The sequence below is a fragment of the Prionailurus viverrinus genome, chromosome B1 (assembly GCF_022837055.1).
Source record: "Prionailurus viverrinus isolate Anna chromosome B1, UM_Priviv_1.0, whole genome shotgun sequence".
Taxonomy (NCBI): Eukaryota; Metazoa; Chordata; class Mammalia; order Carnivora; family Felidae; genus Prionailurus; species Prionailurus viverrinus.
The window spans coordinates 69458193-69481932 of NC_062564.1; the positions used below are offsets into that span (position 1 = coordinate 69458193).

Genomic DNA, 23740 nt, shown 5'->3' on the forward strand with positions numbered 1-23740 from the left:
TACATCTTTGGTTAGATTTATTCCTAGGTATTTTATGCTTCTTGGTGCAATTGTGAATGGGATCAGTTTCTTTATTTGTCTTTCTGTTGCTTCATTGTTAGTGTATAAGAATGCAACTGATTTCTGTACATTGATTTTGTATCCTGCAACTTTGCTGAATTCCTGTATCAGTTCTAGCAGACTTTTGGTGGAGTCTATCGGATTTTCCATGTATAATATCATGTCATCTGCAAAAAGCGAAAGCTTGACTTCATCTTTGCCAATTTTGATGCCTTTGATTTCCTTTTGTTGTCTGATTGCTGATGCTAGAACTTCCAGCACTATGTTAAACAGCAGCGGTGAGAGTGGGCATCCTTGTCGTGTTCCTGATCTCAGGGAAAAAGCTCTCAGTTTTTCCCCGTTGAGGATGATGTTAGCTGTGGGCTTTTCATAAATGGCTTTTATGATCTTTAAGTATGTTCCTTCTATCCCGACTTTCTCAAGGGTTTTTATTAAGAAAGGGTGCTGGATTTTGTCGAAGGCCTTTTCTGCATCGATTGACAGGATCATATGGTTCTTCTCTTTTTTTTTGTTAATGTGATGTATCACATTGATTGATTTGCGAATGTTGAACCAGCCCTGCATCCCAGGAATGAATCCCACTTGATCATGGTGAATAATTCTTTTTATATGCCGTTGAATTCGATTTGCTAGTACCTTATTGAGAATTTTTGCATCCATATTCATCAGGGATATTGGCCTGTAGTTCTCTTTTTTTACTGGGTCTCTGTCTGGTTTAGGAATCAAAGTAATACTGGCTTCATAGAATGAGTCTGGAAGTTTTCCTTCCCTTTCTATTTCTTGGAATAGCTTGAGAAGGATAGGTATTATCTCTGCTTTAAACGTCTGGTAGAACTCCCCTGGGAAGCCATCTGGTCCTGGACTCTTATTTGTTGGGAGATTTTTGATAACCGATTCAATTTCTTCGCTGGTTATGGGTCTGTTCAAGCTTTCTATTTCCTCCTGATTGAGTTTTGGAAGAGTGTGGGTGTTCAGGAATTTGTCCATTTCTTCCAGGTTGTCCAATTTGTTGGCATATAATTTTTCATAGTATTCCCTGATAATTGTTTGTATCTCTGAGGGATTGGTTGTAATAATTCCATTTTCATTCATGATTTTATCTATTTGGGTCATCTCCCTTTTCTTTTTGAGAAGCCTGGCTAGAGGTGTCTATTTTGTTTATTTTTTCAAAAAACCAACTCTTGGTTTCGTTGATCTGCTCTACAGTTTTTTTAGATTCTATATTGTTTATTTCTGCTCTGATCTTTATTATTTCTCTTCTTCTGCTAGGTTTAGACTGCCTTTGCTGTTCTGCTTCTAGTTCCTTTAGGTGTGCTGTTAGATTTTGTATTTGGGATTTTTCTTGTTTCTTGAGATAGGCCTGGATTGCAATGTATTTTCCTCTCAGGACTGCCTTTGCTGCGTCCCAAAGCGTTTGGATTGTTGTATTTTCATTTTCGTTTGTTTCCATATATTTTTTAATTTCTTCTCTAATTGCCTGGTTGACCCACTCATTCGTTAGTAGGGTGTTCTTTAACCTCCATGCTTTTGGAGGTTTTCCAGACTTTTTTCTGTGGTTGATTTCAAGCTTCATAGCATTGTGGTCTGAAAGTATGCATGGTATAATTTCAATTCTTGTAAACTTATGAAGGGCTGTTTTGTGACCCAGTATATGATCTATCTTGGAGAATGTTCCATGTGCACTCAAGAAGAAAGTATATTCTGTTGCTTTGGGATGCAGAGTTCTAAATATATCTGTCAAGTCCATCTGATCCAATGTCTCATTCAGGGCCCTTGTTTCTTTATTGACCGTGTGTCTAGATGATCTATCCATTTCTGTAAGTGGGGTGTTAAAGTCCCCTGCAATTACCACATTCTTCTCAATAAGGTTGCTTATGTTTATGAGTAATTGTTTTATATATTTGGGGGCTCCGGTATTTGGCGCATAGACATTTATAATTGTTAGCTCTTCCTGATGGATAGACCCTGTAACTATTATATAATGTCCTTCTTCATCTCTTGTTACAGCCTTTAATTTAAAGTCTAGTTTGTCTGATATAAGTATGGCTACTCCAGCTTTCTTTTGGCTTCCAGTCGCATGATAAATAGTTCTCCATCCCCTCACTCTCAATCTAAAGGTGTCCTCAGGTCTAAAATGAGTCTCTTGTAGACAGCAAATAGATGGGTCTTGTTTTTTTATCCATTCTGATACCCTATGTCTTTTGGTTGGCGCATTTAATCCATTTACATTCATTGTTATTATAGAAAGATACGGGTTTAGAGTCATTGTGATGTCTGTATGTTTTATGCTTGTAGTGATGTCTCTGGTACTTTGTCTCAGGGTCCCCCTTAGGATCTCTTGTAGGGCTGGTTTAGTGGTGACAAATTCCTTCAGTTTTTGTTTGTTTGAGAAGACCTTTATCTCTCCTTCTATTCTAAATGACAGACTTGCTGGATAAAGGATTCTCGGCTGCATATTTTTTCTGTCTAGCACACTGAAAATCTCGTGCCGATTCTTTCTGGCCTGCCAAGTTTCAAAAGAGAGATCAGTCACGAGTCTTATAGGTCTCCCTTTATATGTGAGGGCACGTTTACCCCTTGCTGCTTTCAGAATTTTCTCTTTATCCTTGTATTTTGCCAGTTTCACTATGATATGTCATGCAGAAGATCGATTCAAGTTACGTCTGAAGGGAGTTCTCTGTGCCTCTTGGCTTTCAATGCCTTTTTCCTTCCCCAGTTCAGGGAAGTTCTCAGCTATGATTTCTTCAAGTACCCCTTCAGCACCTTTCCCTCTCTCTTCCTCCTCTGGGATACCAATTATGCGTATATTATTTCTTTTTAGTGTATCACTTAGTTCTCTAATTTTCCCCTCATACTCCTGGATTTTTTTATCTCTCTTTTTCTCAGCTTCCTCTTTTTCCATAACTTTATCTTCTAGTTCACCTATTCTCTCCTCTGCCTCTTCAATCCGAGCCGTGGTGGTTTCCATTTTGTTTTGCATTTCGTTTAAAGCGTTTTTCAGCTCCTCATGACTGTTCCTTAGTCCCTTGATCTCTGTAGCAAGAGATTCTCTGCTGTCCTTAACAGTGGCTTTTTAAAAAAGCATCCCTTTTTGTATTTCTTTTTGCTCTGCTTCATGGCAGGGGTTGGGGAAGAGCTCAAAACATAAACATTTACTTAAAGACTTAAGAAATTGTTTTCTTAACTAAGTAGCTCATTACCAGTTCTATATATACCTTAGAGGAAAACTCAGTATTTTGATGTAATTAAAAGCCTCAAGAGGTTGGGGTGCCTTGGTGGCTCAGTCAGTCGCTGGAGTATCTGACTCTTGATTTCAGCTTGGGTCATGATCCCATGATCCTGCTCAGCACAGAGCCTGCTTGGGATTCATTCATTCTCTCTCTCTCTCTCTCTCTCTCTCTGTCTCTCCCTCCCTCCCTCTCTCTCTCCCCCTTTGCCCCCCTCTGTCGTTTGTGCTCTCTCTCTCTTAAAAAAAAAAAAAAAAGGCCTCAAGAGGGTAAAAGTCACTGTAATGAAATTTTTAGTATTACAAATAATGTGTTTCAAAAATTCTGAGTTAGGCACTATGCTAGGAGATTTATAAGCATTATTTAATATTAACTTTTGAGGAAAGTGATGTTGTTTCTGTCTGTAGAGACAGAATAGGAAGTAAGCTGAGATGAAATTTGCCTGTGGGTCTCTTACACCAAAATTAGTATTCTCTCTCTCTCTCTCTCTCTCTCTCTCTCTGCCCCTCCCTCGCTTGTGTGGTCTCTCTCAAAATAAATAAATAAAAACAAACAAAAAGTTTGTTTTTGAGAGAGAGAGGAGAGGGAGACAGAATCCCAAGCAGGCCCTGCACTGTCAGCACACAGCCCGATGCGGGGCCCGAACCCACAAACCATGAAAGCATGACCTGAGTTGAAATCAAGAGTCAGCGCTTACCTGACTGAGCCACCCAAGAGCCCATAGATTAATTTTTTGAGAGCTCTAAATATGGATAAAAATCACTTGAACGAATTACAACTAGAGGTATAGAAACTTGTTAGAAGGTTATTGCCAATACGGCAACAATACCTGATGTCCACACAAACTAAGGTACTGGAAATTGGGATAAAGCCAAGTGGATAGATTTAAGAGTTGTTTTTTAGGTAGAATAAAGGTAGGGCTAGGTGATTTGATATGATGGATAAAGGAGAAGGAAGAGCTAAAGACTCATTCTAGGATTTCTAGGTTGGGCTTTTGGTACCATTCACTAAGACAGGGTCTCAAAGGACTCTATACGTTTTTGGAGATTAAGCTGTTGATAAGATAAGGTGTCAGTACAGAGTCTTAGTAAGACAGAGTCCATAATGATGAAGGAGCATAAGGCAAGCTGAGGGCAAAGCTCAAGCTAAGAATAACAATCCCCCGCCCCCACCCCCTCCTACTCACCTGATGGGATATGTGTGACATTCCTCAGGCACTCTTGGCTGCCCAAGAACAAAGGAAAGGGGGAAACAAATGGTTAACTGATGGAGATCATAGTCCTGCAGGATATGAGTTTCCATTAGTTTATAAAAATAGAATTACCCTACAACCTAGCAATAGCACTATTAGGAATTTATCCAAAGGATACAGGAGTGCTGATTCATAGGGGCATGTGTACCCCAATGTTTATAGCAGTGCTATCAACAATAGCCAAATTATGGAAAAAGCTCAAATGTCCATCAACTGATGAATGGATAAAGATGTTTTATATATACACACACACATATATATATATATATACACACACATATATATATACACATACATACATATATGTGTATATATACACATATATATGCTATACATGTGTATACATATAATATATACATTATATATATATATATATATAATGGAATACTACTTGACAATGAAAAATAATGAAATCTTGCCATTTGCAACAACATGGATGGAACTGGAGGGGATTACGCTAAGTGAAATAAGTCAGAGTAAGATACATTTTCACTCATGTGGGATTTGAGAAACTTAAGACTATTGGGGAAGGGAAAGGGAAAAAATAATTTCAAACAGAGAGGGAGGCAAACCGTAAAAGACTTAAATACAGAGAACAAGCAGGGTTGATGGAGGGATGGTGGGGAGGGAAAAATGGGTGATGGGCATTGAGGAGGACACTTGTTGGGATGAGCACTGGGTGTTGTATGTAAGCAATGAATCATGGGAATCTACTCCCAAAGCCAAGAGTACACTGTATATACCATTTGTTAGCTAACTTGACAATTATATTAAAAAAAAGTCTTCATAAATTATAGGAAAAAGGCAATCTTATAAATAGCTTAATCTCCAAAAACCTATAGACTCAGTTTCCTGGAGCCCTAACATCACCCTCCCCTCCATAGTGATGTGGGGAACAAAGACAAGAAGGAAATGATATGCATAGTTAAATTTCTTTATAACCTGCAGCCCATTGACAAATTCTTGAGGTAAATACAGAGTATGTGTAACATTTCTCCAGGACTCTCTACTATCTTAATGTCTTACCAGAGGGAAAACAACCTAAGCTTGACAATAGCAAGGCCTCTGGTATCTTTAGCATATGAAAGTCCTTTTGAAAGCCTCCCTTTTTGCCTTTACCTCTCCAAACTACATAGCATATAATCAGTCACTCTTCACAACCCCAGTGCATCTTTTTCTGCCCAGGAGTCCTATCCCAGTGCTTGAATAAAATCACCTTTTTGCATCAAAGACATCTCAAGAATTCTTTAATGGCCATCAGCTCTGGACCCCCACCACTCTAAATCCCCATCACATAATGTACATGAAACAGCCAGAGAGATACTCAAATGTTAATGTTTAGTGGGCAGTTGTATGCATAAGTGACTAATTTAGGAGAGAGAATAGGCAAAAATGTGGGAATCATCAGTATATATAAAGTAATTGAAACCATAGAAATAGATAAGGGGAGCCTGGGTGGCTCAGCTGGGTAAGCATCCGGATTCAGCTCAAGTCACGATCTCATGGTTTGTGGGTTCAAGCCCCACATCAGGCTCTGTGCTGATAGCTCAAAGCCTGGAGCCCACTTTGGATTCTGTCTCGGTCTCTCTCAGCCCCTACCCTGCTCACGCTCTTTCTCTCTCTTAAAAATAAACATTAAAATAAATAAAAACATTAAAAAATTAAGAAAAAAACATTAAAAAAATCTTTTGTTTTAAAAAGTCTTAAGAAAAGATAAGGATTTAAAACAGTAAATGAGGCTTCTAGTGAAAGATTTTTATTTAAAAGAGGAGTACATTGGGGTGCCTGGGTGGCTCAGTTGATTAAACATCCAACTCTTGATTTCAGCTCTGGTCATGATCTAATAATGGTTTATGGGTTCAAGCCCCACGTCAGTCTCCACACTGACAGCACAGAGCCTGCTTGGGATCCTCTCCCTCTGTCTCTGTCCCTCCACCACTCATTCTCTCTCTCTTTCTCTCAGGAAATAAACTTAAAAAAAAATGCATTAAAAATTCAATGTATTTTTGAAGTCTCTTAGAGTGGTTCACTCCATCACATTCAAGTATCAATTTACTTATTACTTAGGTAAGCAGTAAAATGCATGGACTTGAGTATTCTGGCTGCATATATCTCTTTCTTATTTGTTTTCCTTCAATTTTATCAATATCTAAGTTGCTAAAAGGCAGTAATTGCTTTGTGAGGGATTAGGTAGTAGCCAAATGCATTAGGAACCCTTAAACTGAAAATAGTAAAAAAAAAAAAAAAAAAAAGTTGAAGTCTTCCTGGTATTTATTTTTAAATTTTAAAATACTTTGGTTTAACTTAGAGGCATTGATTTGACCTAGAAGCATAGGCCATGAGTTTTGGACCAAAGTTATTTTTGCAAGAGAGAAAACCATAACTTCTATCTGCGTTAACTTAGTGCTTCTATTGCACCTTCCTTCGAAGTTAGTAGGAACTAGTTATGTGGTATGCCAGTAATTACTTACCAACATAAGTTAAATAGAAGTTACCCTATTTGGAGAGGTGGAAGAATGGAAGAGTGAGTAGCCTGAATAAACAGGAAACTAAATGGCTTCTAGAAAATTATTGGAAAATATTTTAATGCTAAAAAGTTGTTTCAGATTATTTTGTAAATTCATGCATTTCTAAGACCCTTAAACACAGGTTATGATCATGATTTTTGTAGTATTACATTTTATCTATCTTGTCTTCATAATTATTGCTTTTTTTTTTTAGAAATTATTTTTAAGAAAAATATTTTTCTTCTAATTTTTTAATGTTTATTTTTGACAGAGAGAGAAAGAGAGAGACAGAGAGCAAGTGTGGGGGAGGGGCAGAGAGAGAGAGGGAGATACAGAATCCAAAGCTGGCTTCAGGCTCTGAGCTGTCAGCACAGAGCCTGACATGGGGCTTGAACTCACAGACTGTGAGATCATGACCTGAGCTGGAGTCAGATGCTCAACCAACTCAGCCACTTTTCTATTGTAATATTTATTAGCAATAAGATTTAAGAATAACAAATAATCCCAAAATAAACTTATAAGAATTTAAATATTTTTGTTTTTGTGAGCTTTAAAAATTATATAGTTTCAGTAGTTAGAGAATTGAATATTATAAGCAGAACTATAGCTTTCTATTATTTTCTGATTTTTTGTTGGAAGTGTAACCATATTCCTCATGTAGAAAATTTATTGTCATTATTCCAAGTAAGAACAAAAAGGACTCAAAGTAATCCATGTTTTTAATAGATGTAAGTTTCAGGTAACTTACTTTCCAAAGAAATCTATACAATTATATATTTAATAAATACATTTCTGATTCCAGTAATTTCATGTGTTAAACATTTTTAGTGTATTTAAAACTACCTGAAAACATTTTGTTCCTATTTAAAGGTTTCAAATTACTAAACCAAAAAAATTCCAATAGCTCAGTTAGAGACCAGAAGAATAAGTAGCCAAAAAGTTAGTATCTTATGAACTGACTGGCCATGCAAAAGGAAGGTAAATCCATCTCTTGATGACAGCCACTTTGTCTTTGAAGTAAAACATGTGCATGCAGACCTTTCCTTCCTTAAGTTCCTGAATCATTTCATTGCATTCTAGCTCTTCTTTTTCCCTTTAACTGCTTTATTGAGATCTAATTCACAAACCATAAAATTCACCCGTCTAACATCTACAATTCAGTGGCTTTTTGCATTTTCACAGAGTTGTTTATCCCATCACCACAATCAATTTTATAACTTTTTTTGTCCAGGAAAATACTCTGTACTTCTTAGGCAGCATCCTTCTGACCCACTCATCCCCAGTGACCTCTAATCTATTTTCTATCTCTATGAATTTGCTTATCCTAGATATTTCATGTAAGTGGAATCATATGGTATTTGTCCTTTTGTGTTTGGGTTATTTGATACTCATCACATTGTAGCATGTGTCAGAACTTTATTATTTCTTATAAATGGCTTTAGCCATTGTATGTATATACCACATTTTGTTTTTCTGTTTATTAGTTGATGGGCACTTGAGTTGTTTCCATCTTTTGGCTACTGTGAATAATGCAGTGAGCATTTGTATACAAGTGTCTGTTTGAATCCTGTTTTCTATTCTTTTGGGTTTACACCTGGGAGTGAAATTGCTGGATCATATGTTAATCCTATGATAAGCTTTTGAAGAACCACCACACTACTGTCTATGATAACAGCTGCATCATTTTACATTTCAACCAGCAATGCAGAAGGGTTTCAATCTCCACATCCTTGTCAGTATTTGTTTTCTCTTTTTTTCTTTGTCTTTTGTTGTTTTAGTTACAGCCTTTTTAGTAGGTGTAAAGTGTAATCTCATTGTGGTTCTAGTTTTCATTTTCCTAATGATTAGTGATGTTGAGCAACTTTTCAAGTGCTTATTGGCCATTTGTATATCTTGTTTGGAGAAATGGCTTTTTAAGTTCTTTGTCCACTTTTAAATTGGCTTGTTCATCTTGTGTTTGAGTTGTAGGAGTTCTTTATATATTCTGGATATTAAAACCTTCTCAGATATATGATTTGCAAATATTTTCTTCCATTCTGTAGGTTGTCCTTTTACTTTTTTAAAAAAGATTTCATTTTTAAGTAATCTACACCCAACGTGGGGCTCGAACTTATAACCCCGAGATCGAGAGGTACACTCCACTGACTGAGCCAGCTAGGCGCCCCGTCTTTTTTACTTTTTTGATAGTGTTGTTTGGTACACAAAAGTTTTTAATTTAGATGAAGTCCATTTTATCAATTTTTTCCCCTTTGTTGCTTATGCTTTTGTTGACACACCTAACAAACCATTGCTAAATCCAAGGTCTTGAAGATTTACTCATATGTTTTCTTCTAAGAGTTTTGTCTTATTTTTAGGTTGTTGATTAATTTTGAGTTAATTTTTATATATGGTGTAAGGTAAGGGTCCAATTTCCTTCTTTTGCATGTGAATATCCAGTTGTCCCAGCATCGTTTTTTGAACAGACATTACTTTCCTCATTTGATTGTCTTGGCATCTTTGTTGAAAATTAGTTGACTGTAAAATGCTTTTTTTGAGTTTATCAGAATATCTTTTTTCATAGAAATAGATATCTTGTACTACCTCTCAAATGTACAGCAACTTGAGAGGTAAGATGAATTTTTAAAACAAAATATTTTGCAAACAATCAGACATTTTCTCATTTCTCATTTTTCATTACATTGAGTATTACAAAACCTTAAACCTTTATTTAAAAGTGTCCATGATTATTATGTTTGCTATGTGCACGACAGATAAAGCTCTACCTTCATCTAAGAGCTGCATCTATTCTGTTGTAGCTAAACATAATTTAACATTGCAAATTGAAAAGATTCCATACTATTCTATACTTCCAGGTTCTATACTTGCAGAAATTTACTGCAGTGCTATACACATAGTGGGTACTCAATAAATGCCTAGTAAAAGAATGAATGAGTCTTTCTGAAATAGATTTCTCTTAATTTCCTATGCAAACTATGTACTAATATATACACATTATCAGTATAATTTATTTCCCTTTATATGGGCATCAGTCACTTTGATTTTTCCCAAATAACCTCATGTCTTTGTAATGGTTTTATCTCAGCCATTATAAATTATTAATTTTGTGGCATTCATTTTATACTAATAAATCCATCACGAAGCATCCCATAATATTCTCTGTGTAGAAATGGGTTTCAAAGTCCGTTATGAATAGGAATTGAGTCTAGTTGATTGAGAAATTAGTGACAATTCACAGGGGTCTGTGAAAAGAGCTGGCTTTATTAACTCAGGTGGCATCTCCTGCAGCGGCCACATTTCTACCCAGATGAAAGACGGAGCATATGTTTTCTGACTTCCTTTGCTGTCAATAGATCTTCTTTTTCTGTAGTTATACCAAAACTGATGAATCATTTCCTTGAATGGTCTTGTGGTCAGAGTATACAGAATTGGGTTCAAAGCACTGTTGATAGGCAGAATAAAAATCACTACCCAAGAGGTTATGGTACCTGAAAGAGAAAAATGTGATAGTTTTAGTGTTTGTGGATGTTTACAAGGTATAGAAGCCCCTTTTCCTTGTTTTTCCCCCAGTCCTCTTTTGAGTCTTAATTTTTTCTCTTTGATGTCACATAATTAAATACCAAATCTAATGTGTTTCCAGAACGTCTTTCCAGGGTGTCAGTGTTTGAAGGGAGTGCTGGTAGAGCAAAAAAACAGGGTTCTTTGCTAAGTAGCTTTTCTTGAATACATCAACAAAAGTATTCCATTAGGTAGAACCATTTTCTACCAAGTGATTACATATTATTGTGATATGATTCCATTTTAGGAAAAATAATATTGTTTAGCATCCAGATCAAACCTTTCCCAATATTTTAATTGCTGGATAGAACATATAGTATTTCTGAGAATATACAGTCTTTAAAAGATTTCTTTTCTGCTATTTTTTTGGTTTTAAAAACAGGTATGCATTTTTAGGCTTTTGGCTAGATATTTATTTCAGTAAAAAAACTTTGGCTAAACTTATCTTAAAAATCACTGTAATGGGGCGCCTGGGTGGCGCAGTCGGTTAAGCGTCCGACTTCAGCCAGGTCACGATCTCGCGGTCCGTGAGTTCGAGCCCCGCGTCAGGCTCTGGGCTGATGGCTCAGAGCCTGGAGCCTGTTTCCGATTCTGTGTCTCCCTCTCTCTCTCTGCCCCTCCCCCGTTCATGGTCTGTCTCTCTCTGTCCCAAAAATAAATAAAACAAAACAAAACAAAACAAAACAAAAAAAACGTAAAAAATCACTGTAGTACATAGGTAACTCATCATATTTGCTATTATAATTTTACTGATGCTATTTTCCTTCTTTGTTGCTTATGAAATGTAAGATAATATCACCCTAACCATGGGGTAAAAAAAATTAAAATCGTATGTTCATAAATTTTAAGAATGTGAATATATACTGTATTACAATTAATAGCATTTTGGACACTTTTTTATTGTAGTAAAATATACATAAAGTAAAATTTACCATTTTAATCAGTTTTAAGTGTGCAGTTCAGTGGCATTAAGTACATTCATATTGTTGTACAACCATCACCACCGTCCGTCTCTAGAACTTTTTCATCCTCCCAAATTGAAACTACACATCTATGTAAACAATAACTTTTCATGCCCTTTCCCTCCCAACCTGATAACACATTCACAAACTGTCTGTCTCTATGAATTTGACTATCCTAGTTACGTCATATAAGTGGAATCATACAATATTTGTGTTTTTGTGACTGACTTATCTCACTTACTATAATGTCTTCAAGGTCCATTCATGGTACCATGTTTCCGATTTTCCTCCCTTTTTAAGGCTGAGTAATAATCTTTTGTGTGTATAGGATACATTTTGCTTATCCATTCATACATTGATGGACACAGGTTATTTCTACCTTTTGGCTATAGTGAATAATGCTGCTATGAACATAGGTGAACCAGTGTCTGTTTGAGTTCCTGCTTTTAATTCCTTTAACTCCCAGAAGAGGAATTGCTGGGTCATATGGTATTTCTATGTTTAATTTTTTGAGGAACCACCATGCTGTTTTCTGTAGCAGCTGTGCTATTTTACATTCCTACCAGTGATGCTCTAGTTTCTCCAAATCCTCACCAATTTTTGCTACTTTCTGTGTTTTTGATAATAGCTATCCTAATGAGTGTGATGTACATTATTTTTAAATACCAATAATGCATTCTTCAATCATCTCTCACACTCTGGCGTCATACTCTCTAAATTGCTATGTGTTCTAGGAAGAAAAATGTCTTATGTTCTCAAAAAAAAAATGAAGTAAATATTTGATAATCATTTTCACCTGCTTGGTCATCTTAAGCATGGGATTATCAGAATTACAAAGTATAGAGTGTTATTTATTTGAGTTGTTCTTTGCTTCAATGGTAATAGGGTTTTGGGGCATTTATGGAAATAATTGAACAGCTTACTCCTGGTAAACATTTGACTGATGAACAGAGCCTAAGGTACATATAACTCTGACTTATAATTCTTAAAATGAGTTGATGTTAAGGATCTTAATTTTCTTTCTTGGAGGAACACTGCAGAAAGAGACTTGTTATTTCTTTACAGAAAGAAAAAAAACATTGTACCTGGTATTTCTACCTGAAGCAATGAAAGAAATTTCAGCACAAAAATGGGTATCCAGCATAATGCATCAGTAAATACAATAAAGAAAAACCGTTTGGCAAGGATCATCTCTTTTTTAACTTGATTCCGTATTTCAGTTGCTGTTATGGCACTTTGATGAATGCTATAAAACATGCTTCCATAAGAAAAAACTATGATGATAAATGCTGCCAAGTTAATACCTATTTAGAACACAAAGATTATTATTAATGTGATGATCATTCTTTCAAAACAAACACACATACTCTTAGCTGTTTGTGAACAACATATGTTTTGTTTTTTATAAGAATTATGAAGAAAAATAATGATTTTTTAAAAAAATTTGAAGTTTTGTTGAACTAATGTGGAATGAAGAAATTTTAATTTAAAAATGGCATATTAGGGCCCCCTGGGTGGCTTAGTCCGTTAAGCATCTGACTTCCGCTCAGGTCATGATCTCACAGTTAGTGTGTTTCAGCTCTGCAATAGGCTCTGTGCTGACAGCTCAGAGCCTGGAGCCTGCCTCAGATTCTGTGTCTCCCTCTCTTTCTGCCCCAACTCCAACAGGCTCGCGTATACTCTCTCTCTCTCAAAAATAAACATTAAAAATCAAAAATGGCATATTAAAATGAGATTAGAGTGATTCAGTGAATATCCTGGGCCTTCTAAATTAATCTTTATAATTTTTTAAAATAATTCAATTAGTATATGTGTGTGTGTATATATATATATACATATATATGTATATATGTATATATATATATATATACACACACATTTTTTTTAACTTACCCCTGAAACATTTTTTACAGTAGAAAAACACTTGTATGTCTATTTTCAAGCCAAAGACTTGTGTGGGTGGCTACTTTGAGTTTATTTATAAGGGCAAAGAGTTAAATATATATTTTGTTTAGTATTATTAGGGTGAATGCATGAACTACAAGTATTCACTGTTTTGTCTTTTATTAAGGAGAATGTTGGAATTTATATAAGAAAGTGTAATTCAGGGGGAAAAAATCCCTTTAGGGGATTCTGACAGAATCCATCCCCAATGTTGATGAGAAAAACTGGCTAGAAGTTCTGAAATAAAAATGTATAAACATTAGATGAAATAATGAGATTGAAAATGTGATTTATTCTAATATTTGAATGAAAGGGCTTATAATACACAGTTTCTTACCGAGAAAAATTGCCACGGAGTAAATCTGAGCTCCAGTACTTTCTGTGTCTTCTGAATGAAGAGGGAAGCACACGCCATTGGTGCCATAGTAGTTTTTGAAAAATTCCTTATTGGTCAATGGAATGAAAGCCACGATAAACCCAGTCATCCAAATGAGAATCAGAACTGTAATTGTTCTGCATTTTTTAGGTCTTAAACATCTAAAAGGATAGACAATGCAGATATATTTTTCCAGTGTCAGAAACGTTAGAAGTAACACTGATACTTCTGTGGATAGAATGGCCAAAGATCCTACAATCTGACAGTGAATGCTCTCCATCCACAGCTGCGCGTGCTTGTTGTATTCTCCACGAAACTTGAGATCGAAGGCTCCAATGACAAACAAATATATTCCCATTAGGCAGTCAGCACCTATAGGATCAGTAAATGTTGCGAATTTAGAGAAATAAGTAAGTATAATAGAATTAATGACAAACAGTAATATTTTTAGTATTAGCAAAAAATACCTAATTTACTTCTATTTTGGGGTGAGGTAATTTTTTTTTAATGTGTATTTATGTATTTTGGGAGAGAGAATCCCAAGCAAGCTCCATACTGTCAGCACAGAACCCAAGTAGGGCTTGAACCCATGAACCCCAAGATCATGACCTGAGCCTGAAGTCAGATACTTAACTGACTGAGCCACCCAGGTGCCCTTTGGGGGGAGGTAATTTTTATTCTAACAATTTGTTTATGGATAAGGACCTTTTCATCAGCTCTCTTCAATATGTACTCTTATAGCACCATCTACAGCTAATTATGTAATCATTTCTCTGTTTTTGTTTTTGTTTTTGTTTTGTTTTTTGTTTTTGTTTTTTCTAATTTTCAAGTCTGTGTGAGCAGGGATATTGTGTATTTTGTTTTCCATTCTGGTCCCATCACCTAGAAGTGTTGAGTAAATGAATTAAATGCAATTATGTTGAGCGTTTGATTAGGGACCAATATGGGGATGTTGTTATTTGGATCCCCTCTTCCAGTGAAATGCTCCCAGCTTAACATGCTAGGGATATCATCCAAAATCCTAGAGAAAGTAATTCAGAAATTGCTGTGATAGACTAATGACTATGAATTTCGGGGTCTATAATTTAGAAGAAAGGAATAATTAAGAAGTGCTCTGTAGTCAGTATAATTTTGGAGGGCTTAAGTTATTTACCCAGAGCTGGTCTAAGCAAACCTGTTCTCTCTGATTCTCTCTTCCATTTTTACATCTTTCTCTGTCTCTTTTTAGGCTCTCCCATCCCCCAAATCAGTTGTCAGTGTGATGCACTACTTGGTGATTTTGCTTTTTAAATGAACATTTCATGTCAGAGAGTAGGTGAGATTTTTTTGACTTTATAAGTATTTTATACAAACCTTCCAAAATCACATCACTGTATAAATCATAAGGCTGGCCCTAATCCTTAAATATTGCTGTGATATTGTAGCCTTCACCAGGGAAATTTAGCATACTCAAAATTTTGTAGTTAATGATACAACGTAGTAAACAATTTCTGAGTTCTATTTCTTAGATAGCTTGCAGTGAAAAAAACAATTAGATATTAGACTTTGAATGAGGCTGGGGGTAAGACATGGACAGCATGCATAAAGTAGAACATTGTATAGATTGATACTCACTGGAGAAAATATGGACCACTTGACCCACACTATAAACAACCTGAGGACTGGTCTTGCTTATTTTTCTTTGTAGTCCTCACTTAACATAATACCTCGCAATCACATTTCAAAAACTTAAAAATATTTAATTCTACCTAAAAACATTTTACTATTTAAATATTTCAAATTATGGGGGTGCCTGGGTGGCTCAGTCAGTTAAGCATCTGACTTCGGCTCAGGTCATGATCTTACGGTTCATAGGTTTGAGCTCCACATCGAGCTCTGTGCTGACAGGTCAGAGCCTGGAACCTGCTTCAGATTCTGTGTCTCCCTCTCTCTCTCTGCTCCTCCCTGACTAGTGCTCTGTCTCTCTCTCAAACATAAATGTCAAAAAAATTCTTTTAAATATTTCAAATTATGAATGGAAAAGATTTTAGTAGCTCAGAGACCAGAAAAACAGCTATGTCTATATCTGGACATGCAAACAAAACGGTAAATACACCTCTGGATGTAAAAATTAAAGGTTGCCATTTTATTCACAGTAAAATATTTTACCTTCTTTAACAAAATGTCTTCAGAGAAGAAAACCAATGAATGACAGCTTCTTTAATATGTATAAGGTAATTGAATTTTCTTGTTTTAAAAATGTATTTTCTTCTCACTAAAGGAATTTCATTTTCATTGCAATGAATGTGAACACAATATATAAGCAAAAAGGAGAAAGACTTAAAATCTCATAATTCCACCACTCTTTTTACTCATTTTTGAATAGCAGTGCTTTCATATATTGCAAAAGTGTAATTCCTCTTCAACCAGGAAATACTCACAGCAGAGAGAAATGATTGACATGGCATGCAGTCTGTTCTCAGACCTGATATAAGGTCTCATACAAATGACAAAGACGTTTCCAAAGCATGTGACTGCAGATACAACCCAGACAAATACTCTCTGAATAATGCTTGCCAAGAGGTTCTCGAGAGATGAGATTCCATCAGTGTTTGGTTTACAGCTGCGAACATGTGGTGCATACCCACAGTACTGGAATTTCTTAAAATATCTGATGAACAAAGCGAGAGTACAAGAAGAATTTACATTTAATTCAGTGCCATTATACATTAATATTTCTTTCCTACATTTTCTCAATAGAAAGAAAATATCTTAATAGGAGACTCACAGGAATGTAAAACATTAAGGACACTAAGTGAACTTGATTTCACTGTAAAAGAGTTTGAGGGTCAGAGCAGCAAGTGGCCATCATGAATATACAAGTGTTAGGTGTGTCTTGAAACATAAACAAGCCGTTAGCATGTGATCAAGAGAATTAAAGGAAACTTTTATTGCATTTTTAGTGTTTCGTACAGGTGAGTGCATTGTTACACAGCTCCTATTGTTGCTGAAACCAGTCTAGCCCTCCGGGGAAGAGACAGCCATATGTTTTCTCCTTTATGCTTCCATGGCTTTTCCACTATATAGTTATGTGATCTGTAACTACGTGTTAACATGCTTATCTCTCAACCAGATTTTGGTACCTAGATGAGTGTTCAATAAGTTTTGTTGAGTTAATTATTTCATTAATAGACTAATCTTACTGATAAAGTCGATCAATAATTATGACTGTTACCACCAACACCAACACCACGTATTCAGCATCTTCGTATCAGGAATAAATTCTCCAGTCAACTCCATGGGACAGGTATTAACAACACCATAGAAGGAGATGAATATTCAATGGAGGCAAATTATTTGCTGTGAAATTTCTAATAAATGTAGAAATTGAAGTTCAAATCTAATTAGAGCTTTAGAGTACATAGCTCTAAAGCTATGTACTCTGGCAAAAAATAGAAATGATCTTTATAGTATAGACAGCTGTAGCAATACAAGATAAAAGCATGTCAATCACAGTATATTGTCCTATTGTTTAACCCTTCCTTCCTGAGTCCCTTAGATCTGATATGGTTTCTGTCCCAATTCAGGTTTATTCCTTGAGTTGTTTCTTGGGTTTTGTGAGCTACACCATTGGCTTACTTTAGTCAGAGTGTTTTATGTTGTGTGCAACCAAAGAAACTTTTAAAAGCATCCTCTGTGAGGAGTTAGGAAAAACAAAAAGAATGTCCCGTGTGAGACTTAAAACATAAGCGAAATTAGAGTGGTGACATGACACTTTGTAAATTATTGAGAATTAATTACCCTGGCATGGAGATCATTCTCATATCTTCTGTAAGATTGCATTCAATTAAAGAAAATGTTCCCAAAGCATGGAATCAATGGTACTATAATACACACTGTTTGAATAAAAGATTTTTCAAAGTTTACCAGCTTATCCATACACACTTGCTCCAATCATGTCCTAACATTGGAGGCAATTTTTACTGAGGAGGATTTCTCCATACTGTCCTCCATTTACAGCAATTACTTATTTATAGTTATTTTGTGTTGCTTATGTAAATTCTTATTTTTTCATCTGGTAGCACTTATACCATATGTGCAAATTACTAGCTCCTCAGGCAAACATCAATATGTATGAATGGTGTCAGTGCTGAGGAGAGCTTATAGGAATGGGTGGGTTCCATCCACACTCATGTTCTCTGACATTTAAAAAATCACCTTTGATTCTACCAAACCATGGAACAGTAAAAATCATCCCACCTCATAGCAACACATTAAGAATAATATTGTTTAGGCAAATTAGTTAGTAGAAAATTTGATAGATTGGATGCATTGGGTATGGATGTATTAGCATAGTGCACATGGAAACATAAAAGATTAAAATCAAGGTGAAAAACAAGGAAAACATCTGCTTACATGTGAGAGAGATTCATTAGAGGTCTAAACATCCTTTGTTGGATATTTGAAATTTCAATTCCTTCTAGGCTGCTAAAAATAGCAAATTAATTATCAAAATAACATATGTTATAAGGGTGTAATAAAATGACTTTTTGTGATGGACAATTAATAAGATACTGTCAGTCAACACTGATTGTGAACCAAACATTCATCCTCAGCCTGCCCTACACACTTACTTCCCCAACTCCTTTCTGATTCTAGCATTTATACACATATATCTCTTCTATTTGAAGTTTTGGATCCTTGTAGATCATAACACAATGCTTTGTGTATAGTAACTACTCAATAAATATTTGTAGAATAAATGAGCAAACATCTTTTAGACAACGTTACAATAGCAGAGGAGTTTTACATTTTGAAATTTTTCTAATAATTTTTAAATAACAATTTTTTTTCTAGTAAGATGCCATCTAACTGAGGGACATTTAAATTAAATTAACTGAGACATCTTTTAGAGGCAATTGTTAGACCATAAAAGATTTTTTTGTGTGTGGTGTAAATAATGATTTATATAAGAGAATATTGCATCTTTGGCTAAAAGTAGCTATAATAAATTCTTAGATACCAGTGCTAGTAGAGAAATAGATATGCAGAGATGCCTTCAGAGGATCAAAATAAATGATCCAATATAAACTCCTGGTGATTACAGCAAAATATAAAATCATTACCTAATTCTTAGTTTATAAACATGTAAGATAAAACTAATAGCTACCTGTTGGTTTATAGTGAGCACTCACATGATTTGGTGGCACTTAACTAACATCCTGGAAAAGCGCTTCTGATTTGAAAGATTCTACAAATCTTACAGAATTTATTAGTCAGTATATAAATAATGATTTCATCATAAAACTATCCCCATAGGTATATACTTACAGAGACTTGAGTTTGACAAGATAATCAAATTGATTTGCTTGAATTTTCTGGATTGGGTTATAGGAAAGATTCCTGTTTTTTAAAAAAAGGCAGCAGTGGGTCATTTCTAGAAACTTCTTAAGTAAAAAGAAAATGTATCTCGACTTTGGTACCAAAAAAAAAAAAAAACCAAAAAAAAAAAAACCAAAAAAAACACAAGTGTTGTAATAGCACTTGCCTTACAGAGCTCATTAAATATTTACAGAAATTAATGGAGATAAAACACTTAGAATAGTGCCTGGCTCTTAGGATTTTGTTAGTGTAGAGAGGGAGCTAAGACAACATAAGAATGGAAGTGAACTAGTCAAGAAATGGCTCTCACCAAAGAAGTGATAGGGTACCCTGAGAGAAACCACACATACCTCACATTTTGCCTAGGTTCTCATTTAGTTAAATGAAAACACAATCTCATTTTGTCAAAAATTGAATTAATAGAATTACCCTGAATACTTTTTCCAATAAATCTTGTTCCAAAGAGTGATGTTTGTTCTAATGATTTGTGAGGCATGAAGTGAACAGTGAAAGGCTAGAGCTGGGAACAAAGAGATATAGACCAGAATGACAGTGCAGCTGAATTCTGATGGAAAAAATTTCATAATCCTTTTTGAAAAAAACAAAAAACAAACAAGAAGCATTGAAACAAGAATCATTGATTAAGAATTAATTAAGAATTAATTAATTAAGAATTAATCTAAATTCTTTTAGAAATTTATTCTAGATTAGACCATTAGTTAAATGGAGGAGCTGTTGGGGAGTGGTGATTGCAGAAAGAAGGAAAGAGAGGAAGAAAGACAAATGCAAATTGAGTTGTATAAAGGAACAAAGTGAACTCAACAGTCTAGGACTAGAAGGAAATTATCTGAACACAATACAGGCTGTCTATGAAAGGCCCACAGCTAATATCATGCTCAATGGTAAAAGCCTGAAATTTTTTCCTCCCAAATCAGTAACCAGACCAGGATAATCCATTTTTCTTCTATTTAACGTAGTACTGGAAGCCCTAGTCAGAGTGATTAGGCCAGGGAAAAACAGGGCATTCAAAATGGAAAGGGAGATGTAAAATTATTTCTGTTTGCAGATGATATGAAACCATGTGTAGAAAACTCTAAAGCTTGCATGCTCGCGCACACGCGTGCGCGTGCACACACACACACACACACACACACACACAACTGTTGGAACTTATAATAAAATTCAGGAAAGTTGCCAAATGCAAAACCATCACACAAAAATTGAATGTGTTTCTTTACACTAACAATGAACAATCCAAAAAAGGAATTCAAAAGATAATTCCATTTACAATAGCATTGAAAGAATAAAATACTTAGGAGTAAACTTAACCAAAGAAGTGAAAGACTTGACTTTGAAAGTACAGTGTTGCAGAAATAAATTTACAAAGATACCAGTAAATGGAAAGACATTCTATGTTTATGGATTAGAACACTTAATGTTGTGAAGATGTCAATACTCCCCAAAGTGACCCACAGATTCAGTGCAATCTCTATCAAAATCCTAATATATTTTGTAGAGATAGAAAAATCCATTCTGAAATTTGCATGAAATCTCAAGGGACCTTGAATAGCTAAAGCAACTTTGAAAAAGAAGAACAAAATCGGAGGCTTCACACTTCCTAATTTCAAAACTTATTATAAAGCTACAGTAATCAGAACAATGTGGTACCGTTACAAAGACAGGCATATAGACCAGTGCAGTAGGATAGAGAGCACAGGGATAAACCCTTGTATATACGGGCAAGTGATTTTCAACAAGTGCACCAAGACTATTTAATGGGAAAAGGACAGTCTTCAACAAATGGTGCTGGGAAAACCAGATAGCTATTCACATACAAAAGAATGAACTTAGAACCATACCTTACATCATGTATAAAATTAACTGAAAATGGATGAAAGACCTAAATATAAAAGCTAGAACTATAAAACTCTTACAAGAAAACATAGGGGAAAAGCTTCAGGGCATTGGATTAAGCATTATTCTTGTATATGACACCAAAAGCATAGGCAACAACAACAACAAAACAGAAAAATTGGACTACATCTTAATTAAAAACTTCAGTGTGTCAAAGGAGACCATCAACAGAGTGGAGAGGCAATTTACAGAATATAGAAGAAAGTATTTGTAAACCATATATTGAAAAGGATTTAATATCTAAAATACATAAAGAATTCCTATAATTCAACACCAAAAAACAACCCAATTTAAAAAATAGGCAAAAGACTTGAATAGACATTTCTTCGAAGAAGATATATGGCCAATAAGTCCATGAAAAGGTGCTCAGCATCACTAACCATTAGGGAAATGAAAATCAAAACCGCAATGAGATATCATTTCACATCCATTAGGATGGCTATTATCCAAAAAAGTGTTGTTGAAGATGTAGAGAAATTGGAATTCTTGTGCACTACTAGTGGGAATGTAAAATGGTGTAGCTGCTTGGAAAACAGTATGTTGTTTCCTTAAAAAATTAAAAATAGAATTACCGTATGATCCAGCAATTTTACTTCTGGGGCTATATACTGAAAAGGATTGAAAGAAAGGTCTCAAACAGGGATTTGTACACCCATGTTCATAGCAGTATTACTCACAATAGCTAAAAGGTGGGAGGAACTCAAGTATCCATGAATGGGTGAATGCATAAACACAATGTTTATATGTGTATATATGTATCTCTCTCTCTCTCTCTCTCTATGTGTATATATATATATATATGTATATATATATACACACACACATAATGAATTATTTAGAATAGTATTATTGCTAATTAATACTATTATTCAGAGTAATAACTAGAAATTCTGACACATGCTACAACAAGTATGAACCTTGAAGACATTATATTAAGTGAAATTAGCCAGTCACAAAAGCTTAAATATTGAATGATTCCACCTAATGGGTACCTACAGTAGTCAAATTAATAAATACAGAAGAGAGATGTCAGTCAGGGGAGGTGATGGGGAAATATTGTTTTATAGGTATGGAGTATCAGTTTGGTAGGATGAAAAAGTTCTAGAGATGGAAGTGATAGTTGTATAACAATATGAATGTACATAATGCCACTGAACTGTACATTTAAAAATGGTTAAATTGGTAAATTTTATGTTATAGATATTATTACAATTTAAAAAATAAAAGAAATTAAAAATAGAGAAATGAAGTGACAAAATTAGTATCAGTCTTACAATTGTGAGAGCTCCTTCAGATCCTTAAATACTTGCGGTGGAAGATTTTCAATCTTATTACTTCCTAAATCCCTAGAGAAATAATTGCAACCATGTCATATTATTTTCTTAAGACTTTATTGATTGTACTGCAATTTGTTAGGGAACCATTATACAACTTTAAACAGTGCTATTAGTGAGTTATATTAATTACCAGAAGTCTAAACGTTTTAAAAAAGGAGTATAACAGGAAAATATAAGAATAACCCATTTTGGGGGCGCCTGGGTGGCTCAGTCGGTTAAGCGTCCGACTTCGGCTCAGGTCACGATCTCATGGTCCCTGAATTTGAGCCCCGCGTCGGGCTCTGGGCTGATGGCTCAGAGCCTGGAGCCTGCTTCCGATTCTGTGTCTCCCTCTCTCTCTGCCCCTCCCCCGTTCATGCTCTGTCTCTCTCTGTCTCAAAAATAAAAAAATAAATGTTAAAAAAAAATATTTGAAGAATAACCCATTTCGTAACTTTTTCAGAGACAAATGCTTGATGGTATTTGATCTTATCCCAACAGATCCAATTTTCTAATTTAATTAATATATGTGTTGTGCCTCTTTTCCCCTTTCCTTCATTCCCTTCAACCTTTGCGTTAGAACAGTAGTATAATTTGGAGCCTTAATTTTTTCATTTGCTTGGGTTTATTATGATTACCAAATGGAAGTGGATTCTTGTGGGGGCAAGCATCTTTCACAGGTGACATGCATGGGATCTCATATGCTCTTGGGGCAGGATACTTTGGGTGTATGTGTAGAAGTTGGGCTGCCTAGCATAGTATGACCTTGTAGCTTAGTATGACCTTGTAAGAATGGTTTTTTTGTTTTATTTTATTTTTTAAATTTATTTATTTTGAGAGAGAGAGAAAGCAGGCAGGGGATGGGCACAGAGAGAGAGAGAGAGAGAGAGAGAGAGAGAGAGAGAGAATCCCAAGTAGGCTCCACACCGTGAGCGCAGAGCCAACGTGGGGCTCAAACTCACAAACTGTGAGATGATGATCTGAGCCAAAACCAAGAAGAGTTAGATGCTCAACTGACTGAGCCACCCAGGAGCCCCTGTAAGAAGGGTTGTGAAGGTAACAAATCTTGTGGTAGCTTAGGTGGTGGCAGCACTCATGAAAAAGGTTCAGATTCTTCTAACCAAGATAACATTTCAATAGGTTTTAGTTCTCCAAAGTGATCAAGAGATGCTAAGATAAAGCCTAACCACTTTCCCTACCCATCTCCAAATCCTATTAGTTGCCACAAGGAAAAGTAGGAGAATGTATGTATTTGTTACATGAGTT

General features: G+C 35.3%; 2 protein-coding genes across 10 annotated transcripts in view; one reads left to right on the top strand and one right to left on the bottom strand.

The window, feature by feature from the left end:
- The window catches only part of CB1H4orf46 (chromosome B1 C4orf46 homolog), a 95218-nt gene that overhangs the window by 9918 nt on the left and 61560 nt on the right, over positions 1-23740 (top strand). The window lies entirely within an intron of this gene.
- The window catches only part of RXFP1 (relaxin family peptide receptor 1), a 113336-nt gene continuing 99543 nt past the window's right edge, over positions 9948-23740 (bottom strand). For 4 of the 6 annotated variants that reach the window (XM_047856442.1, XM_047856441.1, XM_047856440.1 and 1 more), the window contains 7 exons: positions 22433-22504; positions 19194-19265; positions 18279-18350; positions 16304-16533; positions 13845-14255; positions 12649-12867; positions 9948-10531 (listed from right to left, as the gene is read on the bottom strand). In XM_047856442.1, coding sequence (XP_047712398.1) covers positions 10230-10531; positions 12649-12867; positions 13845-14255; positions 16304-16533; positions 18279-18350; positions 19194-19265; positions 22433-22504 — 1378 coding nt within the window. In that variant the 3' untranslated portion in view covers positions 9948-10229. Of the gene's footprint in view, positions 10532-12648; positions 12868-13844; positions 14256-16303; positions 16534-18278; positions 18351-19193; positions 19266-22432; positions 22505-23740 lie in introns of those variants that run through there. The other 2 variants (XM_047856439.1, XM_047856443.1) reach the window with 2 other exon arrangements.